Source organism: Heliangelus exortis, chromosome 5 (genome assembly GCF_036169615.1).
Source record: "Heliangelus exortis chromosome 5, bHelExo1.hap1, whole genome shotgun sequence".
NCBI lineage: Eukaryota > Metazoa > Chordata > Aves > Apodiformes > Trochilidae > Heliangelus > Heliangelus exortis.
In genome coordinates, this window is record NC_092426.1 from 30073856 (window position 1) to 30087110 (window position 13255).

The 13255-nt window shown below is 34.0% G+C and overlaps 1 protein-coding gene across 4 annotated transcripts in view; it reads left to right on the forward strand.

Annotated features, from left to right (window-relative positions):
* The window catches only part of CDIN1 (CDAN1 interacting nuclease 1), a 120073-nt gene that overhangs the window by 48921 nt on the left and 57897 nt on the right, over window positions 1–13255 (forward strand). For 3 of the 4 annotated variants that reach the window (XM_071744310.1, XM_071744308.1, XM_071744309.1), the window contains exons 6-10: window positions 1008–1087; window positions 1439–1488; window positions 4293–4360; window positions 9443–9508; window positions 12655–12760. In XM_071744310.1, coding sequence (XP_071600411.1) covers window positions 1008–1087; window positions 1439–1488; window positions 4293–4360; window positions 9443–9508; window positions 12655–12760 — 370 coding nt within the window. The remainder of the gene's footprint in view (window positions 1–1007; window positions 1088–1438; window positions 1489–4292; window positions 4361–9442; window positions 9509–12654; window positions 12761–13255) is intronic. The other variant, XM_071744312.1, reaches the window with a different exon arrangement.

Consider the following 13255-nt stretch of genomic DNA (forward strand, 5'->3'; position numbering starts at 1 on the left):
GCCTTCGCACTGCCATACTCTCGGCTTTTACACAACCAGCTGGTATGCTGTCATCCCAGTAACTGGCTTTCTGAAATAGGAATTACAGTTGAAGATACTTTATCTTAGTTGCATGGGTAATACAAAATTAATAATATGCAGGATTTTTTTTTTAAGACATTACATAAGCAGATAATATTTATATAAGAAGGAAAAATAATCTATTGAAAGCTGGTATGGTAGTCAGTTTTGTTCAAAGCCTTTTAAAGGCTTACTTCAAAATCTTGTAGAGTGAATATGACATCAGCATAATATAAAATTCAGTATGTCATTTCATTACTACTTTGATTTAGATTAAGAATAGAATGTCTGTTAACTTCAAGTGAGAAACCAAAGTTGACAGTCTCAGAAATAGGGGAAATTCATTTTGCACCTGTAGCTCATTACTCAAAGTAGTGTCCAGTTAAACAATTTGAAAATGTGAGTCTTTAGGGTTTTGCTAGTTTCTGATCCATCATAAATAGCTTAATTTTTTCGTTATCAAGTCATGATACTTAAATCATTCTTATACTTAAATTAAATACTTAAATTAAACCAGCCCTGCGAGACAGGGAATTCTAAAGGCTGTTTTGAATTTTTACTTATCTGCATCCTTAAGTTCTCACAGTGTATATGGAGATTATTTTGAGTTACATTTTTTTTTTAATACTAAGCAGTTTCCTTAGGTGTTGCCTGGTGCTTCTGAAGCACAAACATTCAAGTGAAACAGAATAAATAATTAAGGGCTTGCTTTCACCCTGTGCTAATAAAATACTTTGGTGTTTCAAGACTTCAGTAGTTAATTGTATCAGAGTTAGTAAGTAGCCACAGATTTATGCATTTGTTAGTTGCTGGTTGGATAATTTCCACATTTATCAACATCATCAATGTTTTCCATATAAAAGTATGTGACTCTTTCTGCCAAGTGGATAACTGAGCTAACAGGTTTTTCTTATGTTTGTTTGTTTGTTTGTTCTTTATTTCTCTAGCCTCCAAAACTCTTATAAATAGTATGCTACGGGACCCTTCTCAGATTCCAGATGGAGTTCTAGCAAATCAAGTCTATCAGGTATTAATCACAGTTGTCTTTTTGTTTTTGTTTTTTTCCAGTGGCAATGCTGTTATCTGCCTAGCAGAGTAAAAGATTTTAAACCTCATTTAATTACTGTCATCATAAACTATCAGTGAGGTCAGGGTGCACCATAAATGGCAATGCAATATTTGTGAGGGGAGCATTTCACTTTTTAATAGCTTGCTTTTGTAGTGAATAAAAGCATGCAGTTTTTGTTTTCTGTGATTAAATCTGAACAGCATCTGATAGCCTTTTTGAAGAAAAGTAATTACTGGTTTTAAGATACCGTTTAACTATAATGGTTTTGTAGTTGCCCATTGCTATACTACTTCTCTTATTTGTCTGCAGTGTACAGTGAATGACTGTTGTTATGGACCACTGGTGGACTGCATCAAACAGTATCCTTTCCCATAAAATTTTAGGTGCACAATTGACGAGCTTAGTCTGTGTGGAAAAGACGTGTCTAGCTTTAACCTGACATAAAGTTCTGCTTCACAAAACACATTTCATACTCCTCTGTTTTACATTCAATCAGCTAGAGGGTCACTGCAGAGCTTTCTTTTATACTGTTTAAGAAAAATCAGATGGACCAGAAGTTGTCAGTTTGGTGGCTACATGTTCATGTGCCTGATTGAATGTCTTTGGTTTTGATTAGTTGTAATGCATGTCTGGTTTTCTGTTCCAACTAGTTGACCATGCTTTGAGCAGTGGATGGATGAGATACCTGGTAGTACCTTCCAATTCCAACTATTCTGTGATTAAATTCATAAACTGCATAGATGGTGTTTGACATTAGGGCATTGCTTTGTTATAAATATCAGTTGTAACTGGAATGTTTTCAAGTGCAATTCAGGTGTGGTTGACCGATCAGTATTTTTAAACTCATACTGACATTCTAATTCTTTTACTATCTTTTCTTCTTAAAGGAAATGATGCTAGTTGTAGAAAAAAGCCTGTGTAATTTAAATTTTGAGGTTTGTTGGGTTTTTTAGCTTTGTGGGGTTTTTTTTAATGTTGCTTGGTTAATCAGAGTTCCTCAGTATCCAATGAGAATAAGGAGGAAGCTCCACACAGTACTAAGTATTCAAGATTAAGATTTTAGTTTGTTAGGAATGATCGCTGTGAACCCAAATTTGTTTTAATAAAGTCCTGAATGAGCAGCTCTTCTGTTTTAGTCTGCTACCAATAGAAAAATTACAAAATCATGGCCTGCCATCACTGAGCAGGCTAGCAAGGCAATGCCTTTCCAAGCCTAGAGCATCCTTTGCATTCAATTTGGGGGAAGATCTTGATTTCACTGAACAGTTGCAGGATAGGATAGCTAAAGTGATTAGTCATAAAAAAAAGACATTTGTGGTTGTTATACCTGTGGTGTTCACCCCTTAAAAATCTATTCTTTCCACCAAAAATACTTGCCTGGTGTCTACTGTAGACTTCTTTAATGGCAACAGGATAGAGTTCTAATTTTATTTGTGTTTTGTGGTTTTAAAATAAAGTATTAACCAAACTGTCCTCAAAATTGAACACAGTTCTCTGAAAGTGTAAGTGAAACTTTTAAAAAGCTTGTTGATCACTAATTTTCATATCCAGAATTCTGAGATTACTATTTTTTTGATAAACAATCTGTCTATAATCTTTTGAAAGTGTCATGTTTAAAAGTAATAACAACACATGGACATTTTTTAAGAATAACTTGACCACAGATTTAAGAGGTATTTTCTGTCCTCTTCAGATTCTGGTTCAAATGAAGTTATTGAATATTCAGTGAAATCAGTGAAAATAATGAGTTTTTCAACTTGATTTCGTATAGAAAAGTTTAATACTGAACTGTATGAGTGCATTATCTGCAACTATGTTGCTGAATTAGATGTTAATTTTGAGGTGCATAAAATAGTTTAAAATCAATTTAAAGTTAAGGTTTTAAAAGCATAATGTCTTCTGAAGGATTGCATATTGATTTTAAATATAACTATCTAATTGTATATGCATGGACTGAAGTATGAAGTCAACCTCTTTGTAAATGCCAAGAGGCTATTTTTCAGTAATAGTTCAGATGCTTACGGGAAACTAGGCTGCTAGATTGCAGGAGCAGAAAATGGCTTGTGAGGTTATTTACAAGTTTTGCCCCATGGTCATTGCCATACATCAATAACAGGTATTATTATAGACTAGGTCTAAGTGTTTCTGCTTATGATGCATTATAAGTTCTGTTTGCAGTATTTTTCTTATATTTTTTTGCTGTTCTTCATTTTCCCCTTCTATAATGCTGTTATGTTTACAATAATACAGTTTCAATTGATAAAAACTCTATGTTTATAGGAAATGATAACATACAATTAGGATTTTTCCTATTCGGTGTAAAGTATTGCTGTGAATTAAGTAATTAACCCTAATAGTAAGATGATCTGCAGTTTAAATTTTGAGAATATATTCTAAACAGAATTAGGAAGTTAACTGTTTTTAATGGAAGATTCTTTATCATGATGTCCCATAAGATTCTTCTCAAAAGTTTCCAGAACAGGACTTTGACCTTCATGAGGATACATTAAAAATACTCAGTGTAGTGACTTTTTAAAATATTACTAAGAATAGCAGACTGGATCAACAGGCCATCACTGAAGTGAAAATAACTTCACTATAAAATATAAAATATTATTTAATCCCTCCCTGACATTAGTTCATGCTTCTGAAAAATCAATTAAAAGAATATTTTGTTACAGTAATAGGTTTCAGATGGATGTTACGCCTATGAATTTCATAATATGGAGAAAAAAACAGTTTGTTTCATTCTTTGCTGAATTAGACTTGATAGAATAGTCAGTAGAAAGCATCCTAAAAGTTATTTAACAACATGTTTTAGGCTTAGACTTTCTTTTAAGTTAGGGTGTGGGATGTTACAAATATTGAATTTTAACAAATAGTATTGAATATTAATATTACTTTATATTAATCTATTAAGGGTAATACTCAAATATTACCCTTATATGTATGGTGAGATACAGTAGTCTGATTTTCACAAAATGCTAAATACCTCTTAAAATCCCTGTAATGAATTTTAAAACTTAGAATTCAAATAACTGATTGCTTCTGAAGTGTGGATGAAGACAAATAGATTTTATGATTAATAACCTTACCTATGATGTTTTTCTGAAGCTGGTTCTTTTCCAACGTAATCTTGTCTTCCTTAACCTAAAGCTATCAGTGCTATTGGGCATGAACATGAGGTCTTGCTACGAGAAATGCTTTTGGAAAAAAATCTCTCTTTCATAGGTAAGAATCTGTAGTAGAGGCTAGCCAGTGAATCCTTAACTTCAAAGATCTCCATGAAGATTTACTTAAGACAAAAATAAGCCTCAACACTCTTTGTATTATGTAGTAAAGGAAGAATAAAAAATGACTGATGTCGTACATGTTACCTTTTATTGATTTAGAACTGAGCAGGAACTCAGTTACCTAATACCCTATATATACACCACATGCACGGGCTTGCAATTAATATTTTATAGAATAAGTAGCTGAAAAAAATGCTTTAATATTTGCTGCAGTATTACTTTTGGTGTCATGAGATATTAGCCGTAATCTAGGCCTTATGAGACTTAGGAGGAAGCATAAGAAATATTAGCTTCAAAATGCTTTATGTATTAAAGAACTGCTAGAGGATTCACTCATTTAGCTCTCAGTGCACTTTCTGCTGATTTTTTGCTCCCTGCCTCCCAACTAATGCAAGCACTCTTTTTGCCATCCATTGAAAGTTATTTTAAGAGTTAATTAGTTATTTTCATCTTTTCTTTTAGCCTGCACTACGTTTCCTGTATATGAGTGCCATTAAACCAATGATTACTGTTTGAAGCATCATTTCTCTTATTTTGGTAATAAACTTAATAGTGACTTCTTAAATCTAAGAGCCTTTAGAGAGAGTAACAAAGTGAAAAAGAGACAGTAACAAAGTGAAATGCTGTCTTTTGTTAGTGGTAGTGTTGTGCTAAATTTGTGTGATCTAGGAATTTTTTTGTGATCTGGTTTTACCAGAAACTATGATCTCTTAGGAGAGAAGTTAAGTTTGAGACCTTAAACAAACTTTAAAAATTAGAAAAAATATTAAAGTTTTTAACAGATTTGTCCATATGATTAAAGAAGAGATTTAGTGTGCTCTCTTCTTTTAGAGAAAAATGGGAAAAAAAGACAGGAATGACTTGCATGCAAACTTGCTAATGATACTGTGAAAATATGAGGAGGTAGTTTTTTCTGCTTGGCTAGAGGAGCAGAGATACAGGTAATAGACTGAATCTGTAATTGCAGAGATGATGTTGAATTAAAATACTAAACAATTCTAGGGACAATAAGTATAAAACAAGCTGCCAGGGAAGGTTATGGAATCACCTTCAATGAAAAATTCAGGGCTAGACTTGACACTCATCCATCAAAGCTGGTAATGAAATCAGTCCTGTCACAATACAAGGGAATGGACTAAATGACTCACTAATGGATCCTCAACCCAACAATTATCATTTTATCTGGCTTGTGGAAGCTTGTGTAGTACACAAATAAGTGTATTTAAAGTTTAGTGTTTTGTGACCCTGGGTAAGCATCAATTTTGTCTTTAGAAGTCAGCTTTAAAAAATTTGTGCTGTTAAATCAAAGTAGAATGGGTTAACTCATTGGAATATGAAGATATAAATGGGAGAGATTAAGTTATTGTTTGCATTTTATATTCTGAAGCATTTTTTAGTCGTCATTTAAGATATGCTTACGGTTGTGTTTTGAATTATTTCTGTGCACTGCATGTGTCTCTTAAGGTTCTAGGTGTGATTTATTTTTTGAAAAAAAAAATCTTTTCCTAAGTATCTACAAATGATCCCCTCACAGTAAGATCTCTCCTTTCTGAAAAATTAGTTCCATAACTGCTTGAAGAAAGCCCAGGAAAATAGAAGAACTGATGGTATTTCCTACAGGTCAAAAAATTCAGGCTTTGAGTAAGACTGCATTCCAATTTTGAAGATAGCTTATGCCTGAAATTGCTGTACTCACAGTGCCATTACTTTTTAACATGTATTAAAGAAACAGATTCCTTGCAATTTTAATGTTAGCATACTAGCCCTGTGTATTTTTCCCAAGAATAGTAAATTTTTTGGATCAGCTGCATTCACCTGAGCAACAGAAAGTCTGTTACAGAAGAAAGCGCAGTTAAAGGACACAGTGAATAGAAATTCCCCCAGTATAGTCTTGGAGTATGAAACAGCTTTTCAGGTCTGGGATGTGATTTGTTTGGTTTTAGAGCAGCTGTCTTTCAAAAGCTACAGCTCAGAAGGAACAGAACACTTTCAGATTAACCTAGAAAGTGATTGGAAACCTGTAGAAACTAATGGGCTTTACATAACCCACTGAACATAAGAAGCACATCACATACCATGTCCTCTCTTCATCAAGAAGACAGCTCTCCAGTATTTATTAGTTTGCCTGAGATCAGAGTGATCAATGGAATACTTCTCCCAAAACAGGCTAACAGCTTCAAATGCCATAGTGAAATGCCAGAAATTCTAGATAGGATTTTCTTTTTTTTTTTTTTATATCTTCACCATGAATATATTGTTTTAGCTATAATGGGAAGATAACTGACCTTTGGAACCTCATTCTTGTCTGTTTCCCACCACGATGTCACTCAGGAGTAGCCTGGATATAAATCATAAATCTGATAATTTTTTTCTTCTGTAATCTCAAATTTGCAGTTGCTGCTTATTCATGCACCAGTAGAAGAATGTTTGGTTTATTTTTTGTATCCAGAGGCTAGTTTAAGAACAATGATGAATTAAATGGTTATGCTTGAGTGTGAAGTTGTGGTAAAGATAAAGCTCCACTTTTATTGGAAATCTAAATTAACAGCAAATCTGTAGAATAACTGACTATTAGGTCTGTTTCAATGTAATTTCAAATCTGAGGATGCATAAATGAAACTGTCAAAGCTGCTGTGGGCTGGCTTCAAGCCATTCTGAAATTTTCGCTTCATCCAAGCAAAAGCTAAAAGATTTCTTAAGGTGCAGAATGCTGTCTCTGTAGTTTCTGAGCCAGTGTGAAACATACCAGGTCTGAAAAGCTAGAACATAATTTCTTTTGTTTTCTTGGGTTTTGGTGGTTTTTTTAAATAAGAAAAAGCTGATGATGATTGTGGGGAGTTTCTATAATTTTCTTTGTTTTCCTCTCAAAATTATAAAGCTTAAAAATGCTGGAAAAAACACAAATACAGAATTAGGCTTCTGCTCATGATAGCCAACTGACATCAACAATAAACCTGGTTTTTACATGCTTTTAACATATTTTTCTAGGTTTATCAGAATACAAAATTTTAGGCGAAACCAAGTGAAAGCATTCAGAAACAGATTTAAAACAAAAAGTTCTTTTTCAATCCATGAATTATTGCCAAAGGATTTTGAAAGTAGTTTGGCATCCTTGAAAAAAAGACTCTACTGAAGAATATTAAAAGTAAAGCTGATGCAAACTCCAGTTCAGAGACCTGCCAAATTGACAGTGAAATGTTCTCATATCTGTCCTGATTTTCAGTGATTTAATATACAGTTCCCTGAATTTGTGATACTAGCATTTTTTATGTGTGATAGAAAAGACTTAACTTTATATTGCCATTTGTGTGTTCTGAAATAATGAAAATTTCAGTTGGTACATTATATTGTCTTTCCGAGTCTGTTTTAAACAGTAAAGAGCATGTTACATTCAATAGAGTTGAATAAAACTAGATTGTTCTTTATTTTTATCAAGATGAAGACATTTTGAGCATTAATTCATTTTTCTCTTATGGCATAAAACTCTCTATTCATAGTTTTTGTTAAATTAGAAACTTGCTAATCTAAAAATCTTTTGTCCATATACCTGATAATCTTTGAAAAATATCCAACAACCAAGTCTGTCTCCAAATCCTAGAAGTGTTTTATAGCTGATTGAGAAATATAATGAAATATTGCAGTGTAAACACTTGTATTTAAAACATAGTATGTCTACAGTGAAGAAATACTTTTAAATTTCAAAATAAATACTGTAGCTATCAAAAAGAATAAACAGCTATTGCCATTTACACTTAACTGAATATACAACTTTCTGAAATAACTCCTTTTCCACTTTCAGTATCAATTTAATGTATTCACTTCTGACATATTCTTCAATGAGAAAGAGGAGGGAAGTTGGCTTTAGGCACTTAAAAAATATTTTTATTTCTAAAAGTGTGTGTTTTTCTTGTTGTTAAAATGTTACTTGAACTCAAACTGCTGACCTTTCAGGATATGCACAAAGTATTCTAAAACTGAGTTCTGAACACTGGCCATGAAACTACTGTCCTAACCTGATAAATGGATTGGAAATAAGCTACCCAACAGTGAGAATGGGCCATTAATTTTAATCAAAGGTGATGTGGAAAGGCGAATGGGATGCATGACAATGTCAACAGCCCAGTAGGTGTTAAGGGGCTACACAGCCTTACTTGTTACTAGGTAGTGCCATTAGTTGAGCTTGGCTGAAGACAGAATGCCATGCCTGGAATTGAATGACCAGGTCACTCCAAATTCTAATGGAGAAATGGTGTTTCAGAAATACCACGATAATGGTATCAGAAATCAAGGACAACAGTTTAGAAAATACTAAGGGCTTGCCTTGTCATCTTTATGTTGTTTTCGTGGGGCTTTTTTGGTTTGGTTTGGTTTGGTTTGGTTTGGTTTTAAAGGAAGCATCTTTTCTCTCTTGTGGTTTTATCTTGCTATTGTTTCTTGAAATACTCAGCTCTAATATTTGTAAGCAGTAGAGTTGTACAGATTTTCTCTATCTCTGTGTGTTCTCTATAGAATACAGGATGCAAGAAAAACTGAAACTATGGCTTCTCTGGTCTTTTATTAATTTATTTCTGGATAAGAGGGATTTTCTTGTTCCTTTTTCAACAACTTTATGCTAACGCTAAAATAAACCCAAGAAAGCAGCTCCAATCTATCTACAGTTGTGATATTGGTTGGTTTAATCTTAACAGCTTCCTGATGTAGGGAGACTCTTCTTTCAATCAGCAAATATACCTCTTTATTTTGTATATCTGAGGGTTATAAAATACTGTATGACAGCTTGAATTAATGATGTTTATAATGAAGACATAAAAATGCAGGGATGACAAAGAAGCATTTTTATATCCATGCTTTAGGTTTTCTACAAAGGTTCATTTAATCTGACACAGCGTTGCATGCATAAGAAAGATATGTACTACTGCATTAGTAATTCTTGCACTCTTATTTAAAATGAAATTAATTATACTGCTGTCTACTTAATAGAATACTTTTATAAACAGTAGTTCTTGTTCTTCATAAATAGCTGAAGATCAGCTTCGTGCAAAGGGTTATGATAAAACTCCAGACTTTATCTTGGAAGTGCCAGTAGGTAAGTCTTTTTTAAGATTTTTTTCTGACTTTGTGTAGAAATGTTCATGCTAAAATATTATGGCTACTTAAGTGGAGTATATTATAGGATACTACAAATTATTCTCTTTTTTTCAGTAGTTACCCAGTAATTTTGAGAGCTGCAGATTTTGATCAGAGAGGTTTGGGGTTTGGTCAACACCAAAATGCAGTGTTTCCTCTTTGGTCTTTACATATTTTTTGTCTCATTATCACAAAAGAAAAAAAAAAGAAAAGCAAATGAGAATCCCCCAAATCCCTACTCCCTTTAACCTGCTCTGCTCCCTCCTTTGTGAGCTCAATTCTGATTTAACAGTAATTGTCTTACACTTCCAGCCCAAATCAGTTCAAAACAGTCTTAACAATTTAACCATTATACCTATAGGACCTTGTGTAAAGGTTTGTCATTGTGTAGCTATTCTTTTGCCATCACATTGCATCTGAGTTTCACCACTCTGCAATTGTCTATTGTTTCTTAAAAGCCTGAATAGCAAGAAGGCGTAAAAGTGGGTATAAATGTCGTGTCAAAGTTCATCTACATTTTCTGGTCATGAGGCCATGTAAGAAGGTAATCAGATAACATAGTGGCTGGGCCATGGAAGAAAAACCATCCATGTTGTCCAAGTGCAAAGGGCTATTAATCACTTGTTGTAAATTGACTTTCCTGCCAAAAGACTTCACCTCCACACCTGTCTGTGCAGATGCCTACTGTTGTGTCTGTAGGAAAAAACTAGAAGGCTGAAACCATGTGGAGATCATAAACATGACTGGTTTGTTTGTTCTTTAAGTTGACAATGGTTTGAATTTTTACTGAGATAGTGATTTGTGCAATGGTGAAAAGAATTGAGTAGTTACTATAAAATGTTTCACTACTTGGAAGTGCTTGAAGTACCATCTTTCAGCACAATTATCTGTTATCCAAAAGATAAAATGTGTCTACAAGAGTCTTGTGAAAAGAGGTCAATGTTTGTCAATGGTGTTTGTATTCCTAATCACATTTCCAAAAAAGAAAACCAGTAGTGATGTGAATAAGAGTTGTGTCTACAAAAAAAAAAGTTCCTTTGTAGCTACATGACTTCATTTATGAACAAGTGAGATTTGACATCTGCAATTCACTCTTGTTAAGCCACACTTGGAGAGTTTTCAATTAATTCCTACTTCTTCATTTCTCAATCTTTTATTTGTAAAGGGACTCAGTGAGATACCAGGGACTTGTGAGGGGATGAGGGAACAGGTTTTTTAAATCAACTCTAAAGTTAGCAGATAAGATTGTGAAATTATAAAATCACAGAATGGCTGAAGCTGGAAAGGACCTTTTTGGTGGTCATTTGCTTGAGCAGGGTCATGTGGAACAGGCTGCTGAGGACTGTGTCCAGATGGTTTTTGATTTTCTCCAAGGATGGAGACTCCACAACCTCTCTGGCCAACCTGTGCCAGAGCTCAGTCACTCTCACAGTAAAAATGTGTTTCCTGATGTTCAGATGGACCCTGCTGTGTTTAAGTTTGTGCCTGTTGCCTTGTCATGTTACTAGGCACCACCAAAGAGAGCCTGGCTCCATCTTCTCAACACCTGCCCTCCAGATAGTGATACACATGGATAAGATCCCCAAACAGTGTGAACTACAATAGAAACAATAAATACTTGGTATTAAGATACTCACTATTACATTATAAATAGATAAGATTATATCCCATCTAGTCAGGAGCTTGATCAGATGGAAAAAACAAAAGCAGGTAGATGGAGATAATGTTTTTAACACTTGTGAGGTGAAACTGGGAAACAACCAAAAGAATTCTTTGGTTTGTAATATCACCCCATTAGAAAGAAGGTTAAAAATAGCCATTGATTTGTTTGCATGAATTTGTCTCTAAACTTCTGAACAGTGATACTTCATTACTTTCTACAAATTACTTTGGTCACTTGAGACTGGTAGGAAATAATTTTCTACCTGTTGTCTGATCTGAACTAAGGTATAGCAGTCCTTGTACTCTCTTCTTCAGGACTCAATACATTGCTAGAAAAGGCAGATGTTTCTTAGAAATTGTTTCTCATTTGACTACACAGTTTATGCCTCTGCTGTTGTATCTCCTGGGGTCTAAGGACTTTTGGGGGGTGATGTAGGAGTACAGGCCATGCACAAGTTCCCTTAGTTACTTACAGCAGGGCAGTGGTGGGATGTGAAACTTAAGTGTGGTCACTCCATCAGTCATTTACCCAGATTTCCTGAGTAATTTTACAGTCTGTGGTCATTCATGTGCTGTCACAGCCTCTTCTACCTTTCTGTATTGTGCTTCTGGGTCTGCACGCCCTTTGAATACCTCATCCCAGGTCAAATTGAGGCTAAGACATCATGGCAGTGGATATCAGAGGAAACTCAAAATAAAGGCAACATTTTTAAAGAGTTCAGTAGTGATACCCCATATTATGTTTTGGTGAAAGAATGATGTTTTACGGGGAGTCAGTTTCTCCTGCAAAATTAAGTTGTTAATTTCAAAGAGGACTTTCCTTTTACTAAAAGGAAAAAAAAAGTAATTTTATTAATGATAGAAATTTAGTTCTGCAAGAAATCAGGAAAGATGTAAAGTAAACCAAATCCTGTGGAACTGAAAGAAACATGAAATTCAAGATCACATTTTCTTTCTAGTGAAGCATTACTGGTTTTGCAAAAATAAGGAAACAGATATATATATCCATGATAAAATTTCTATCCATTCTTACACCGTCCACTCTGAATTGGTGAGAATTATCTTTAACAGCTTAGCTAACTGTTGTTATTTACCAAAGGTTTTCAATTTCTTACCTGACAACTCCTTTCCAGCAGTAAGAGACAGCTGCACCTCACTCTAGTCTCTTTTTCTTTACATTCTGTTTGTCTTAGAATAAATGCAGAACAGGCTGTTATTAAACTGAAATGGATGTAATTAACCATTAAAATATTTTCTGATACATTATTTTTTTAAAAAATGTCCTATATGCATATTTGAAGGATATTTTTACAAGTATGTAACTCTGTTGCAAGCATGAATTTTGTGGTAGATGGGGAGGTCAATAGGATATTCTGAAACACATTCTTAGAGGCTTTTGAGTTTGATTTTCATAGTTCACTTTTTTTTCTGCTGTCACTCTAGCTGTTGAAGGACACATAATTCACTGGATTGAAAGCAAAGCCTCATTTGGTGATGAAAGTAGCCACCAAGCCTACTTGCAAGACCAGTTTTGGAGCTACTGGAACAGGTACATTTCTGTTAGATTTTCTTATAGACAAATAGGAATGTGTTTTTAAAAGAAGTTACTGGAAAAAAGTACTAGTGATTTTTGTATTAAGCCATGTGAACAAAATACATGTTAATAATCTGGCATTTTGAATGTCATTAATTAGTATGTCAAGTTACAATGCTGACATTTCTGCAAAATACACATACATGTTAATATGCAGCAGATATATATGGCAATTTTACAGTGATGGTTGGTGACAGAATAATGTCACAGTTTACAAGACAGAAAATTAGCTCTATTTTGGCCCAAACCAGGATGTTAAGTTACTTCGGTATAGAAGTTATGTATCAATTTTTTTAGTACCTGACTTCAAAGGGGGATTTTGCTGTAACATTTTGTAAGGCCTCTGGGGTGTTAAATATGATTTTATCATGTACTAACTAATATTGCAACTTTGAAAGTCAAATAACATCTTTCAGTGGGCAGTTAGTCAAGTACCTTTAATGTCACAAA